The sequence below is a fragment of the Haliotis asinina genome, chromosome 3 (genome assembly GCF_037392515.1).
Source record: "Haliotis asinina isolate JCU_RB_2024 chromosome 3, JCU_Hal_asi_v2, whole genome shotgun sequence".
Lineage (NCBI taxonomy): Eukaryota > Metazoa > Mollusca > Gastropoda > Lepetellida > Haliotidae > Haliotis > Haliotis asinina.
The window spans coordinates 29,650,260-29,668,417 of NC_090282.1; the positions used below are offsets into that span (position 1 = coordinate 29,650,260).

Below are 18,158 nucleotides of genomic sequence, written 5' to 3' on the forward strand. Positions count from 1 at the left end.
AAGATTAATGAATCCTTTTCTGTACATTTCCTTTAATAAGAAAACCACATCTTAGGAGCTGATGCATATGACCAAGAGGTTTATCGGTGCATTCATTTATATTCATCATATTCATTAGAATATGCAAATAAATGTACTGATACAAGATAGTTCAAGCTGCAAATGAAGTACCAGTTGCTTGCATGGATACCATTATCACTGATCTGGTACTGTATGTTCATTTGTTTTTGAAAGAGAATAATTATGTGTATTATTTCACTGAATGTTTTTCGCATTGTCATAAATTTTCGAAGTTATATTCAAGTTACTTATCCAGGATTAGCATGAAATAAACCACTGGGTGTCTTCAGGTCATTGTCTGTTCATATACATGTCTAAGTTTAATTTACTAATGATGAAAGATGGAATTTTTCCCAAGCTTGTAACCAGATCAGTTTGTGTCATCATAATGATAGCATGTACATATTAATATGCTAATGTGTACCTTGGCTGAATGACTGCCAAACAATAGAACATACCAGTATATGCAGATTGTGTTATGATTGTGTAACATGTGTTTGAACAGTGTTGTTTCATTGATAACAATGACCAGTATTATATATTTTATGTCATATGGTGGATACTATACTGAAAGGAGGCCATTCAACCCAGGCAGGACATAGGCAGTCTCAAGGCTTTGTTCATTTACAGAACAATATGCATGGATGACCATCCTAGTTCTTGTGACATACCCCACTACCGTAATGTACATACACACCTAAATGCCAAGAATTTCGTCAGACATTTTCCCTACAGAATTTGAATTGTGAGAAGAGATTCTCTGAGTGATCCGAGGGCAAATCTTGATGATTGGGTTGACATTTGAATTAGAGTGCTTAAACATCATTACATCTTTGCTCCAGTCCAAGGACAGATCGGGAATTGTTGGAATGTATATTGATTTTTGTTCTTCTGAAATACATATACTTTGCAGATCTCAAGGGTAGATTCTTCACCATGTGACGGGTGAGTTTTAACGTTATAATTTGAAGAAGGGAACCCAAAAGAGATAGAGGAAAATGACCCCTTATGACTTTAAAAAAATGTATATGCAGCATGAACAAAACTCACTCATAATACATCCTTTGACATGTGGAATACAATTGATAATTTTAATATTCAAGGATATTTTGAAAAAGATGTCCCATGTTTCTGGTAAGCCTGATCAACTCTTAGTTATGTGATCTATAAAAGAAGCATCAATCTTTCAAAGGTCTGAAACAACAGTATTATTTTAAGCCTCTCATGATTGTAATCAATTGATTTATTGCTAGTTGGTTTTTGTGATTACTATGATCTATTCTCTTAAACTTGTATCACAGTTATGTGAAATTGTAAATGAAAAGCATTCTGATTGCTGACATAAAAGAAGAATCATGTTTATCAGAAGAAATGTTTTCAAAGTTGCATGAACAAAAGCACATTAATATTTGAATATTTTGCAATAAAGAGCTGAAAAATGTCAGAAGCATTTTCGCACAGAGGATAGTTACTGACTTTGCTATCATCAAAAGTTATTTCACATTGACTTTCTGTTGTGAATAATTGTTACCCTTAACAATGCTTACACTGATGAAAAGACATTCTCACCATAACATTTCAGTAACTGAACTTGTTTACACAATGACTGTATATTGAGAGTCTTGGTAATAAAATACTTTCACTATTTATGGGATTGATATCTAGAGCAGTTTTGGTTTTTTAAAGTGGAATGTTTCCCATAATTGTTTTCTTTATTATCATATGGGAATTAACCATTCGTGTTATGATAGCTGTAAGTTTCACTGGCATTTCAGTGCTCTGCACATGGAAATGTCAACACCAGTTTGTAACGACTAACTTCTTTCCATGCCATAGGCTTCGCTAATTGATTTTGTAGACACAAATGTGAAAAATTCTACTTTTATTAATTTGACTTCCACAAAATGCATGCAGATTTCATTCAGGGCCTGTAGATTTTTAAAGCCTGTAGGCAGCAGTGGGCCCTCGATCGCCAACTGGCAAATTATTGCAAACACTGATCTATAGACAATAGATCCTTCATTGACATAATATTTTGCTAAATAAGATATTGCATGATCACCTCTTTTCTTCACATATATGGTGCACTGTTATTCTGGTATTCGCAGTATATATGTAAAATATGAAGGAGGAAACAGGGGCTTCCATACAAAACAATTCAATAAACTGACTTGAAATACCTGTGACGATCTGGATTAGAATTGGGCTTAACTAACCCATGCTTGTTGTAAGAAGCAACCAAAAGTATGGTGTGGTCAGGCTCCCCGACATAGCTGACACATTGTATTTCAGCATAGATCAATGCTAATGCTGTTGATAACTAAATCATCTGGTCCAGGCGCGATTATTAATAGACTGCCGCCACATAGCTAGATTATTGCTGAGTTAGGCATAAAACTAAAATCACTCACTCACTGATATATAATGTACAGTTCGGAAAACAGCCATCATGTTTTCATCTTGTTTTTGACATGAGATAGTAAAACTAAGATTGACGGTTCTATGTTATTGTGTTTTAACATAGTCTGTTTTGTATTCATTCTGAAATTTGAAATGACACATGCAATGTAGACATAGCTAACTGACATTTACTTTGTGTCAGAAGGATTTAAGTATATATTTCTTCCACCTGAGTTTTTCTAAATATGCGGTAATCAGTCGAGATGTCATAAAATCCATGTCACATTTTAACTTGAATGTCATACAAACACGGTCGACTTTCTCTATACCATTTCCTTAACCCTGGCATAACCTTTACATTACCGTTGTCACAAGAATTCAAATAGTTCTTCCTATGGAGCTAAATTCACTGGTTTTGTGGCACATTTCCAGGCAATCAGTCTCTACTGTTCTGTTCTGGAGTACAGTCTTGGAGTACAGAGACTGTCTTGAAAATATGGGGAATTTTATCTTGTGAGAATATTCTGCAAGCAGTACCTATTTCCCATAATGGTTTTACTAGTAGCTGTCATCTCTCATTCTTTCCACCTTCTGACCTTGATTCTCACTGGGAAAACACTACTGACCCCTTCACCTTGACTGGCATTTTGTCAAGGAAATCTTATATTGCTCAATACAGTTCCCTCTCAAGTTGTTTCTTTGGATTCAGATTTGATACTAGAACTGGCTAGACTTACAGGTATATAATACAGATGGCTTTGTTCTCATAAATTATTATATAACTCACAGCCATAGTAGGATTACCTACCATCCAGAATATCACTTTACAGAGAGAATATGTTCATTCAACAGCAACATTCATCCATAAGATGACAGATGTTGATAATAAGATATTGTGATAATAATAAGATATTATAACATAAGATGTTGATTGAGTTGCTTTTGTTTCAGCTTTTGTTTAAATTAGATGAATGTTTATGTCACATGAATGACAAATGAATTTTGTATTCAGTTCTTTGCAGACAAGTTAAGAGGTTTTCATACAATTGCTAAAAAGCAAACTCACTCATTATACAATCAGTAAAGCACATAAACATACATATCACCATGTAAATGAAGCATCACAAATTACCATACACATTAAAAATATGCAATGCCATAAAACTTCTGGCAAAGTTGTTATCAAAAATAGAAAGTAGATTTTTACAGTTTGTTGCATTGTTTAAGATAATGTGTTTTTGATATTTGCAAATCTGAAACCCTGGTACACATGCAACAATTAAGGTTCCAAGAATGCTGTTTGTTGCATAGTAAACACAGCTGTTGATTTTGTTATGCATCATATATTTAAGCTGTTAACATTCAGAGTGAAAGTCTTAAAAAAATTTAGTATGTCCATAATTAGATGAATTTCACTGGAAGACAATTGTTTATACATATGACAGATATTTAGGGAATGTGCTTCCTGAACATCATTGCTACTGTAGATGTAAGAGTAAATTGGGATTCTGAAGAGATTTGATCCTTTGCAGACTTATCTGGTCTTAAAAGACAGTGGCAGCAATACTATGTCTTTCACTGACTGCTTGTGGATTATGTGGTTAAAATTACTCAGAGTTATTTCTGCTACGGCTGTAGATATATGATGGGCAGGTGGTTACAGTGTTTGCTTGTCATACTGATGTCCTGGGTTTGATTCCCCATTTATGTATAATGTGTGCAGCCCACTTTTGGTGTCCCAAAGTATGATACTGATGAAATAATGCGAAGAGTGGTGTTGAACTAAACTCTGTCACTTTGCTGATAATAGGTCAATATTTTGTGAATATCAGTCTCCAAAATACCATCCGGGATGGGGTATTTTCAACACAGACTGCAAGATTCTCAGTGTCACCAGCCCAATAATTGAGTTAAAATTCTGACATGTGTATGAAGATATTTGTAGGTAAGTGTTGTTGAGGGATGTCAAGTTTTACATCTAACCAGCTCTGAGGTCAATCTGAAATATGAGTTTCATACCCTGTCTCTGTGATCTGTATCGATACCCTTGTACTTAGGCTCAGTGACTTTGTTGATGACATGTCAGTGTACCCTAGCAGTAAGAACTGGATACTGTGACCACTGTATAGACCTCTTGTGGATCTGACAACTTAATTTGTGTCACATCCACTTGTGAAACCAACAAAAGTGGCATATACACAGAAATACATGAATATATGGAGTCTATCTGTTCCTTTAAGGGGATATGTTAATCTCACATTGTGCCATCTGAGCAGTCTCTGCAATATGTTCCCAGTGTTGAATTTATAATGCTATCTGTACTCCCTTTAGGTCATGAGACATGGTGGTGAGTAGGCCACACTGATTATATTTTCTGTTCCAAAGCCAAGAGGAAGGATGTAACCTAAAATAATATTTTGTCAGTTTCAAATATGTGTCAGTACAAAACCATTTCAAAAATATAATTCAGCGCAGAGAATAAATGTTCTTATGATTGATATATTTTTTATGTTTTTGACTTACAGGAGAGAACTATACATGAAAGAGGATGTAAAATGGTATTACCCAGCTAGCACTACATACAATGCCCAAAGGATGTATATATTACATTGCAGTGCCATTTGTGTGTCAGCTTGTTAATATAATTTGAGCTTGAAGTTGTCCAAAAATAATTCTTTGCAGATTATGTTTCCTTTAGTGAAATTCTTAATTGAATCACTTTTTGCATACTTCCCATGATTGATATTATTTTGGGAGCTTTGTCATTTACTTTTAACGTTATTGAAGATACTATTGATTCAAGAAAGGACAGCTACTTTCTTTTTTATTTGTAAGTTGTCCATCATTTCCAGGGCAGAAAACGATTAAACTGGATCAATTCTTCTGTTTTCAGTGTACAAGACTGACTTCTGTAAATGAAGACTTTGTTATCAAATTAAATTGTGAACAAAGTATTTATCTGATAAATTAACATTTTGTTCTATGTTGACATGTCAGATGCAGGTGATCAATTGATTGTTTAATCTAATTAGCTTTGCAATAAATGACCCAAAAGCCTTATTGGTAGTCTGAACTGTCTGATTTCCTCCTAGCCAGTTTCTGAAGTGCCCATTTTTGTCATTGAATCAATTGAGTTTCTGTCAATGTGAGAACAGCATTTGCCCGACTGTGGTAAATGGATGAAATAAGTCTAGCTTCAAGCCCATCAAACTGCTGATTGTGAACTTTGAGCATTCATAGTTAATGCTCGCTATTTTGATACCAGTGATAACAAGATTCCTCATTTGCATTTTTCGGGGAACACTTTTTCAGATTCTTTATTTAAAGTGTATGGTTCCTGTCTCTGAGCTCCCAAATGAACAGCATGATATTTTGGATATTGTGTGCAAGAGAGAAGTAAATGCAACAGTGAACTCAACCGAACATGATTCGATCTTTCACAGAAAAATGCTTCCTTTGCAATTTTGTACTTTAATCCTCATTGATTGTAATTAGTGAAAGATTACCCCCATTCTCTTAGAAACTCTTCAGCTATGTCATAGAAAACCGACACTGCTCAAGAAATAATTTCAAAGAAAACTGTCCAGGGATTTGTTATGTATTCTTTTATATCCCCTTGGTTTTCAAAGAGTGATTGTGGTAGTGAAAAAATACCATGCATGGATTATTTAATAGTTTCTAAAAGAGGTACCCCTTAGTGCACCTATAAGGATAAAATGGTGTCATTTTTCCATTTTGATTTCAACCAAGTTGAATCTAATGACTCTCTGTTATTACTGCAAACTGCGGTCTCCATAGTTGATATTTGAATGAGCTTGTTATGCATTAAATGGCATTGAAATCTTATAATAGTATCATATAAGTCATCTTCTTATGACTGAGAAATTAGTATCAAAATGACATTAAATATTTCACTGCCAGGAATTCTTCCACAGGATTGCATTTTGAAGATCAGATGTCAAAATTAGTCATGAATTGTTTTGAATGAAAATCAATATCTTTCATGGATGATCTGAGAACAAGTGGAATTCTAAAGAAGAGCAGTTCTGTGGAATCTCTTTCAAAAGTTCGGATAGATTGTTTTAATTAAATGTAATTTTGATACTGCATGGAATTCTTTTCATATATGGTTCATTGGTGTCATTATTCAACGATCATTATTTATGAGATAAAATTGGATTCTGGGTAGTAATTTTGATCAGAGACAAACTGATGTGGCTTGCATCTTCACAAGCACATTTACTGGTTTATTTGCTCTGTTTTACAAAATGTATGGACCCATGAAGATTCAGGTTAGAATTGATCTTGTTCTGAGAGGTGACTTTCAGGATGAGGTTGTCAGACTTGCTGACTTGGTTGACTCCTGTCATCAGTTGCCAATTGTGTAGATCGATGCCCATGCTGGTGATCACTGTATTGTCTGGTCCAGACTTGAATATTTACAGATCGCCGCCATTTAGCTGGAATATTGCTGAGTGTGGCATAAACCTAAACTCTTAACAAAATTTACAGAATGTTGGGGTAGCCATGTGGTTAGTGTGTTCGTTCAGTATGCCAAAGATATGGTTTTGTTCACCACCTGAGCATAATGTGTGAAGCCAGGTTCTGGTGTCCTGGCTACCATATCACTTAAAGCACATAAAACCATTTGCCCTCACTATTATACTTACTTGGCAAGTTTGATAAGTAGGATGTTTTTTTGCTGACATTGTGTTTATTTTCTGGTCTGGACAGTGCTATGTAATTGTTATGAACACCCAGGAATGCTTATTGTGCTATGAGAATATGGGGAAGAATAAGTTGACATTTTTTTGAGGTAGCTATTAAACCCACAGACAAATGCTTAGTCAGTGGAGATGTATTTGATAAGTAACATGGGTGTGTTTTAGACCATAACTTTGCAGTTTTGTGGTAATTGTTTGATAATGTTTGAATTGTTTTTGTCAAATCCAGCTTTCAAATGAGTGCATTCAGTCTGTTGTCAGATCCTCAGTTACACATATTTCTCAAAAGTGACAAACAGTTTAGACTGTATGCTTACTAGACTCAACTGTAACTGTGACTTTTACCTGTGTGTGTCAGACGATAAAAGTTTGTTGCTAACCACCTCAATAACTTGCCTGATAGGATCCAGCATAATAATATTACAGGTTACTCTGATAGCTTAGTGGTTAAAGCATTCACTTTTCATGCCAAAGGCCCAGGTTCAGTTTCCCACATGGGTGCAATGTGTGAAGCCCATTGCTATCGGTAACATCCTCACATATTGCTGGAATATTGCTAAACACGGCATAAAACCACTCACTCATTATGATGTCTTTTAAGTGTTATCCACCCTGTCGTAAAGACCTGCTCCTTCATGTTTTATTTTAATACTGTATACATGTATTGGCACATGAACTATTTGATGTGGATCACACAGTGAATGCATGTCAGATTTAAACATTTTTGGAACACCAGATTTGCATTTCTGTCTGCAATAAACAAACAATAAGGGCGGGTCCACTTTCTTGTTATCGCCCTAGGAGCAGCATATTTCTATGAAATCATGTAGAGTGACTTGTGGAACTAATTGAATATCAGCATATGTAAATGCTTCACTAATGTTTTGTGGTGACAATTATATTGACTGATTGCATGCTCACAAAAACAAGTTGCCTCTTGAACAGTACTTTGTCCACATTTACCACATTTCCAAATTTTCATTGTATACACATGTAACTTTCCTGTTATTTGTTTATTACAGGTTTACGTACATCTGTTTGTGTTTTACTTGTTTTAAAGACAAACTGGCCTGCTGAAAAGAACATTACTTGCATGTTTGTAACTGTATCGATTAGCATGCATGAGAAAAAAGTTCATAATGGCCTACAAATAATAAAAGATGACACAGAAGCAATGGTATCATCAGTCCAAAAATGATAAATTAATGTTCAAATTTATGCATGCCACTTTTTGAGATACATACAGATATGGCAGAGTAACTGATATTTCAATTGTGACAACCCTTAAGCAGCAATTTTAATGATAGACAGCGTATTCCTTGAGTATTTTGAAGATTCCATATACAAGGTTTCTGTTTCATAAAGTGGTTTCAGAGACGTTTAAATATAATTTGCTAAGATCTTTAGATACATGAAGTGTCAAAGGTTATAAAGAGGTCCAAAATTGAATACACAGACATTACATGCTGATGCCACATTCTTATGGCATTCCATATTTCCAGATGATATATTATCAAAGGTCTAACAAAACTTCCCATGGAACAAAAAAGCATTTTCTTCTCTTCTCTTAAAAGGGTTCAGCCATTTGAATATAGCAACCATGACCTATGAGATGGCAGTTAGGATTTTTTTTAATAAATGCAATTCAGAGAATATACTAGTTTTGTGATCATCAATGCAAAGATTCAGCAGCAAATGTTTTCAAGGCAAAACAGGGAATACAAACACCGATGACAGAAAGATAAACAGTGAGTGAGCTAGATTTTATGCTGCTTTCAGCAATCTTCCATCAATATCATGGCTTAGAACACTAGGGGTGGTGTTGTAGCCTAGTAGTTACAGCATTCGCTCAGCACAGTGAAGACCTGGATTCGATTCCCACATGAATACAAGGTGTGAAGCTTATTTCTGGTGTCCCCTACTGTTATGTTGCTGGAAAATTGCTAAAAGCCGTGCAAAACCATACTCACTCACTGTTGGGCTACATGTATTATTATACAAACTGTTGGCTTAGATGATGTAGAAGGCACAGCAGGATATGATGACCAATGCTTGATATTTTAGTTTAAAACTAGTCCGTCATACAGACCCTGAAACAAATATATTCCAGTAAGCCCATGCAAGGATAGATTATGAGGCAGGTCTAGATTTCCGCAATTTCTGAAAGTAAAGAAAGTCTCAGGGCTCCTTTTTATTACATTCTTTTTTTTTATAATGAACTGTTTTATCTGTAAAATATGTTCATTTCAGTGCCATTTTCAGTCATGTGTAATATGTGCATCAGTGTGATAGTGTGATTGCACTGCCAGTTGGATAGGAAGATTACTGTTGAAGATTAGATCAGTGTGCAGAATGCCTATTATCTACCTGAACATGTGACAATTTATTATACTTAAAAGGGAAAACATCACTGTGTGGTGGTGTGCATAGAGCCAAGATCACAAACTAGTTAAAGTTCAGCAATGCTGGTCATGGAGAGTCATTGGATGGGTGACCATTTGTGACAGCTAGACTCCTGAGAGTTTCCAGGACATCTGTCCTGCCCCACAGTGACGCACGCATGACACATGTGGTCTCACCTTAGACAAGTGAGTTTGTTCAAAATTTTCCCTGTTCACTATGCAGAAAATGGGTACCTAGTTGAATAAGTCGTATGACTATTAACCTTCAAGCACCTCACAGGCAGCTTGCATAATGTCCATTATCTTGTGTGCACTTATTGAATACCTGAGAGATGTGGAGTTCAGCACTATGTGTTATTGTTATCATTATTTACAATTGTGAATGAAGTAGGGAGATTTCATAATCTGTTCAGAAAGATACGACCTACTTCAATACAATGAGTCAGGGCTAAAATAGTAATAAGAAGTTTCTTAGAAGATTTTAATCATTACTGTGCAGATACTCTTGTCAAACATGCTTTTACAACTCTCACTTGCCATTTCATCTTTCAACGAGTTAAGTATGTTGAGTAAGCTATCTGACATCAGGGGATGTTAGTTGTCTCTTTAACAAGGTATCGTGCACATTGCCAAGTTTACTTGCGCATGTCTTATCACCCCAGCTATGTGTTCAGTCACATTCTTCAGTATACATTTCACACCATTTACAACAGCTATATGGAATGGTTTTCGTTAGAGGTTTAACACATGTCCAAAGTTTTGTAACTGTCAGATAAACGTTTCTGGATCAGGAAGAGAAGGAAGATAACTCCTGAAAAATGCTTTGTGAAGAAAAATACCATGTTGTGACAGTGAATTCCATTGGTGTGTTTGGTCCTGGAAGCTTTCAGTTGGACCGAGACGCAGTACTTTGTTTCAAGGAGGTATTGTTATCTAAGAACTTATTCAACAGAAACATGAAATGCTATTCCATATGTGACCATTTGTGTCCTTCTTTCACTGATGGTCTACGTGTGACATCATCCTACTTAATTGCTGTTAACATGTATAAGCATTCCATATTGTGTAGTTAGATTTTATGAATGCTTTATTCAGTAGTACAGGGTGACCACCTACAGTTTCTATGGATATTCACACTTGACACCATGAATCAGGTTAAGGACACTGTGCCATCAGCAGCTTTGTCAGCTAAAGTGCATGGAATGGGCTGAATGGAAAACTTGTTTGAGATACTGATCTTCTGATTCATTGAAATAATCAAAGCTTGGTCACAGTGAACACTCGACCAAGCAAAGGATCACATTTTGTCATCGAACAAGAACGATTTTAGAACTATTGTTTGAAACAATTGCAGAAGGAACATATCTTTTATGTTATCAGGGCCTGAGAGTGTATTTATTTCTTAGAAAACTCACTTGACTAGAGTCTGTTTGCATTGAAAACAAACCAAAGAATTTCACTTTAAACAAAAATAGTAAATGAAAGAAAGTGTAATAAAAATTATGAATCCTCATAATTTTACTTTGCCAACTGAACATTTAAATCTCAGAACTTTATTCGCCTTAGGAGGAAGATTGTTTAACAAACAATCAGAGTTCCAAATCAAATGTGTTGTATTACAAACGGATAATCACAGTAGATGGAACAGTGAAACGAATGCATGTGTGGTCCATGATGAGGGTAGCTTAGACTACATTTCCTAAATGAAAAAAAAGATCATAGTTTCAAATCACTATTATTAGGTTGTATCAGAAGGGAGTATATTCTGTAAATGAAACAGCAAGAACAAGTAGAGTTAGTTTCCAAAGTTCAAATTCGAATTTCCATTGATCTCACTGCCACTATAACGTCTGTCACTGTCCACAGATATGATGATAGAACAGTTTGAATGTGTTGCTCCATCTCCCAGTTTCTTTTTTAACCATGCCGAAGATCAGTTTAGCGTCGTTGATATCATAATGATTTGGGGGGGCAACCTCAGACCGTCATGTCCATGTGATCCACTTTGTATACTGATCTTGTTTTGTTGGCTTTTATGATATTATAGAGGTTTTGTCATCTTTACTGGAAATTTTATGTCACAAGACACCTTGTCTCCTTTCCTTGTGTTTGAGGTGGATACTTTGCTTACTGGTTCTTGTACATTGTGATACAAGGCATTGTCCATAATCACCACAGACTTTGGTGGCAGAGCTGAAAGCAGTTGTTGCTGTATCCATTTAAGAAACACTTCACCGTTCATTTCTGTGTGGAACTCATGGTTATCCTGCAATTTTGCCCGGAACACAAGGTCACAACCTGGAAGAAAGCCTGTACTTCTACAGCCTATGTGAAGTATGATGACCCTTTCACCTTTACCAATAGGTAGTTTTCTGGAAACTGTCACATGTGATGACACCACTGTTCTTGTGCTTTGTGACAACACATCTCATCCAGGTAGATGGCATCAAATCCTTCTTCACATTTCTGTATTATTTTTCAAAGGTAGTTGTTTCTCAGTAGAATTATATCTTTTCTGTCACATAAAACATGTCTATTTTTACCACATACTTTCTTGTACCTGTATCCAAAAGAATGAAGTAATTTCCATAGAAAATGTATCGTAAATCACAATCAACAAGTGTCCTGTTTGCATGTATTTCTTTAGAAGTTGCAATGAAATAAACTTGTTGTCAAGAAAAAACACTTCGTGATGGCATTCTGTGCAAGTTCCTTTTGAAAGCTGTTCAGTTCATCAACCTTTCTTGGCCTTGAGACAACTCCTACTTTGTTAATCATCTGTTCCCTAATATCTCTTTTGTACCTGGTTTCAGAAATTCCAACCACTAAAGCTGCTGTCTTTCTGTATATAGAGGTAGAACAGTAAACACATTCTCTTTCACTTTCTTTCTTACAAAATTTATGCACACAGAAGATGATCGCCTTCCCATCTTTAGTGAACTTCATGATTAGGCCGTATTTGCCCTTAAACTAGTACATTGTTTCAAAGTAATAATAATTATGATTTTTAAATATTAGCATTTGCCTTTCATGCTCTACTGGAAAGAAATAAAAATAAAATTCATCATAATTGCTATTTAAAATTTTTTTAAAGTGACATAATTTTTAGGAATTGTACTGTAGTCTAAGCTACCCTCATCATGGACAGCAAGTGCATTTGTTTCACTCTTCCAGCTTCTGTGCTTATCCATTTGTAATGCAACCCAATAACAGCAAAAATTATGCTAACCAATTTTTTTCAATGATTCGTTGGTAATGAAGCAATCATCAGTTGTGAGATTTGAACCAATTTCCCAATACTGATATGAAAAACAAATTTTACATGTTATCTATGTGTTGAAATCTATATTATAAGCATTATGATGAACAAACTGTTAGCAATATCTATTCAGTGGATACTTCCAATGTGAAGATCTATAACATGTGCAGTGTGCAACTTGTTCTGAGTTCTTTGTGTAAGTTCAGCGGTTCCACAAACAATAATAACTGGTTATGTCCTAATGTCCTAATTAGCCTTTCAGAACATTTGTCACTGACAGCAGTCTTACATTAAACTATTCAGGCCTGGTTACTTCTTCCACTTCCTTACTATTAAAGATGTTAATGCATCATGGCTAACATTTGAAGTAGAGAGTCAGAGACAGTCCTTTAAGTTGTATAACAGCACAATGGCAGTTTGGTTAGAATGATCTGATGGTGTTGTCAATAATGAAAACCTCAGTTGTTAGGTAAAGAAAACAAATATCCTATTACGCCTGTTCAATCATGCTTTTATTCTTTCAATGGATTTCATTTGATCATTTGATGATTGTTGTTAAATATTTTTAAAAATGGTTCTTGTAGTGGTTTGCCATGAAGTCATAGAAAATAAAGAGATGGCATGTCACACCTACAACAGATCTGCTCAGGCAAATAATTAACTCTACAGAGAAGGTGTTTGTTTACACATTCCATGTATAGTCTTGAAGAAGGATGGCTTGGATAATATTCTAAGTGAACACTGAGAAATGTCATCTGGTGTTATCAAATTCTACAGAGTTGATGAGGCTAGACAGTATGCTTCACTCACTTCACTTCAATGTATGAAGTGTCACTGATTACAATTGATCATATAGCCTGTTGACGATGGAGTTCTGTTTGCTTTGGCAGCTGTTACCAGTATAGTCTTTCATAGCTGACATGTAAGTTCAAGTATGTCATAATACAGTGAACAGCCATTGACAAGACCAGGGGAATGCTGGCAAAATATGTTTACTTAACTGTGACTACATGAAGAGAGATGCATAGAATAACACCTCAAGGGTTTTGTATTCATTAAGGTTTGGTGTTATCTTTCAAGTGATGGCAGTTTTATTGCTGTTGTACATAGTGTGATACTCAATTTTTGGCAGTCATGTTTCCTTAAGCACACGCATTGAAAGAATATATTAGACCCTTTTTCTGCATAGTGCAACCCAGTCAGGTTGGATACGGACATGTTACACATGAATATATAGAAACATGTGCATTTAGTAGAAATTGGAATGACACCATGTAATCTGGTAAAGCAGAAACCATCTATTATATAGTCTCTGAGTGCAGTGACTCTGGATGTAGATAAATCTTATTGATACAAACATGTTAAACATTGTACATAAATGCATACAATATCCATACATTATAATTATTGAAAGATGTCTCGCAATGAGCTGCAGTGGATGTAGCTGAATCTCATTTTTACAAACATGATATACATTTACATTGTACATGAATGTATAAAAACACGTGCAAACAGTATGATTTGGAAACAAATCATGCCATTGGGTGTAGTGATGCTGGATGTAGCTGAATCTCCTTGCTCCTCTCTAGTGATATTATTTCACACAAAAACTTCCAGTTTGTTCTCATTTGGTGTTGGGTCAAGCAGAAATCGACCAGAGAAATGTACTTTGTAATCTGGATGGGGTGCTTGTGTGTGAATATTTGAATACTGTATAACATTGTCCGATCTGGCTTAAAATAATAAGTATGTTTCAAATGATTCTGTGACATTTCAATGACAAGTAAGCCTCATTTGTTTGTCTAGAAACATGAACAGTATACAGTCCACTCTGTCCAACTCAGACTCTGATTGCTGTCGAAACCCAACTGAACTTACGGTCCTGATGTAATCCTTCATTGTTGTCATAATGAAAAAACTCTGTATCTTGGACTCTGTAGCGCTGGCACAAATAGATTGTTACACATAAAACCACTGCTTTATAATCTGGACTAAGCAGGAAGTCTGCTTGGCCAATGAACTTTGAATAGACAACCAGTTGATTGGTTTGAGTATTTTGTCCAGATTAGGCTTATTTATCTTTTCTGTGATTACAACTAAATTTTAAAATGTAGTTGAGATGATCGGGCATCGAAATAGGAAATCTCTGTGTAACTCAGACTGCTGTCTGATTCAGACATTTTAGTGGGTCCCAAGCCAGTCTGAAGTAGACAAAGTGACCTAAATTAAGTTCCATGGCCACTAGTGAATTACTATTTCTTGACTGATAATGTGTTAATGTGTTAAGTACCTGAGCTGACAATGGCACCATCCAAATTAGGGAGTTCATAAAATGCTGCTTTATTACTGAATCTGTTTTGTTTTTATTTTCAGAATCCTTGCAGTTTACCAACAAACGACAAAAAAATCCATCTTTTCTGGCAGCCACTATCAACATCACTGTGCGAGAGGGAGATATGGCCACTTTGCCCTGCGCAGTTAAAAACCTTGGCACAAGACAGGTAAATCATTCTGTGAGATATATTTTCAGTGGGTGCAGACATGCAGGTGGTTTTGCCAGTTATTAACATTTGATGATGATCAACAGCTTGCTGACAGATAGGTTATACCAGAATAGAATTTGTTGGTTTAGTTTACACCAGAATGGAATTTGTTGGGTGTTTTGGGGGGTTTTTTTGTTTTCTATTTTTATCCCTCTTTTTTTTTTTTTGGTGTTAACTGTTCTCTCATCAATATGCCAGTTATATGGCAACTGGGTATAAATGATTGAGTCTGGGCCAGACAGTCCAGTGCTCAGTAGCATGAGCATTTGGGATAAGTTGACATGTATCAATCAAGTCATTGAGCCTCACTTGATCCCATTAGTTTGTTAAGATCCTGGGTTTATTCACATGAATTAAAGATAATTATTCATGCTGTTCAGTAGCACTATCTTGAAAAGAATTTGAATCCAACATAATCTACTATCTTGTTTTACTGTCGTCAGATATTGGACTTGTTATTACTTGTTAGTATTAGCAGAACTGCTGTATTTTCCCATCACTTCTGTATACCATAATGCAATAAAAAAATACAATATTTTGTACCATTCTTTGATGAAGTAAAAAAATGACAGTTTTGTTCATTCAAAATAACAAAGATTATTGGGGGTGGGGGTGGTGTCATGTAACTTGACAGTGTAATGTCGGTTGCTTTCAGTTTTCTGCATAATGATCATATGTCATATTATACTGAAATGCAACAGACCAAAGCAAAGGCCTTGTACTGTAATAAGTACGGTATCACACCTTGGTAAGAGACTACTGTTTCACCCCTACTTCTTATACATATGTTGTCAACTTTCTTTGAACAGGTGGCTTGGCGTCGTCTGGCAAATGGACAGGTGATGACAGTGGGGACACTGACATGGATAAAAGATAAAAGGGTTTTTGTGGACAACAAGATTCGCCATGAGCAGCCAGGAGTTTCAGACTGGAATCTACTTATAAAAAATGCTCGTCAGAAGGACAGCGGGGTTTATGAATGTCAGATAACAGACAAGAAAAAATTTAGTAGAAATATCACATTAACAGTTATTGGTAAGTGTTCTGTGTGATAATGTACAAAAATGTTAAATGGGATTAAGCATCAGTTGTTTACTAAGCACATTCAGAACTGGATAAAAATTATGAACTTGTAAAATTTATTACCGACAGTAATCCCTAATTCTGATAGTTTTGAATATTATAGTTTTGGAAGTCATCTGCCATTTGCAACTTGCTTGATGATGTGAGCTTAAATTTGCTTGGATATTAGTTTCTGTGGAAAGCTCATGATTTTGAAAAGACACGGCAGCCATATTGAAAAAGCTACTTATGACTATTACTCAACCATTTTTGTTCAAATGTTCATTAAATTTTGTGTATGTTTAGTTGCTAGTGTTACTCAATTACTTGTTGTAATTCAGTAAAAGTTTTGACCTACATTTGAAAGTCACTGTTTTGACCATTCTATTAAATTCTCTTGCATATGTGTAAGATTTGGATCACATTTAGCTTTCAGTACCACAACCCCTCATTAGAATGATCCTTGCCACACACCACATTTCAGTGTGACAAGTTAAGACCAGAACCTGTAGACCATTTAGCCACATTCGTCAACTGACTAGGCTATGTCCACACTGTTAAACTGAATGCAGGTTAACCTAGTCATGATTAGTGAAGGTTACTGAAATGAAGAGGAAGCAATGAAGTTGTAGCTGAAACCTAGAGAGATTACCGTTAGCCATGGTGTCTTATGACTTCAGTCTGCTGACACTTGTGAATGGTGACGTCCTGATTAGTAATCTTCAATTAAGATCCTAAGAAGTAAGGAATGAGCAAAAATGGAGCAAACCGATACATTTCATGGAGTCAAATGTTGAGTTCATGAGAGCAGAATGAATGAGAGGATATTTAATCATCCACAAGAGGAGTTTGTGACTGAAATGTTGGAGGGAAATACAATAGATAACAAGGGTTATTGCAAAGGACAAGGATACAGTATCCACATAGCATCTGTGAAGACATTTAGTAAATGGCTTAATTGGAACTTCTGTGATGGTTCCTTCAGCCAACATTCAACATCAAATCATTTGCTACTTTGTCAACATTTTCCTGTGAAGAAAAAGTGTACCAGAACATTTGAAAACAAATAAATGAACAAAAATTCCTGTGTAATGTATTTGCTTACACTTAACCCTTGGCACTTGTGAAATGAAATGCATGAGGACAGTGGTACAACCCTTTAGCCACAAACGTAGATACTATCCATTCTTGTCATCACAAGCCTCATTGAATCAGCAAAACAGTGTTCCAAGGTAGATGAACTGTTTGAAGTTGGGTGTGTAACGAAAGAAAAACCTAATACAATGCATTCCTCTGAAACAATTGCTGAATTAATAATAATAATAATATATGATATTACTTCCCATTTGATAAAAACTTCAAGTCCCATCAGTTGACCTGAAACCATAAAATAATATGTTATGGGCTTATGCATATTCATGAGTTCGCTCTTATTATAGTATATGCATCACAAGCTGTATGCTGTAAACAAATGATGAAGATTCTCATCAAGCTTGGCTTTATTAATTTCTGTTGAGGACTGATAAATCATAGAGAGGAGCTAATGCACAAACAATGACCCAAGAGATACTGTTGCTAAGGAAGCTGAACTTTCACATAAATCATAATAAATTGTATTTGGATTTGTTTTGAAATTTGATGTAAAGCTATCAGTAACTTTTAGTCAGTGGCTGGTTTTGTTGACAGTTTAAGCTGTTTGCTACACATC

At 35.4% G+C, this 18,158-nt stretch overlaps 1 protein-coding gene across 1 annotated transcript in view; it reads left to right on the top strand.

Annotated features, from left to right (window-relative positions):
• The window catches only part of LOC137277791 (zwei Ig domain protein zig-8-like), a 65,378-nt gene that overhangs the window by 40,554 nt on the left and 6,666 nt on the right, over nt 1-18,158 (top strand). The window contains exons 3-4 of the mRNA XM_067809721.1: nt 15,219-15,346; nt 16,198-16,423. Of these exons, the coding sequence (XP_067665822.1) occupies nt 15,219-15,346; nt 16,198-16,423 (354 nt within the window). The remainder of the gene's footprint in view (nt 1-15,218; nt 15,347-16,197; nt 16,424-18,158) is intronic.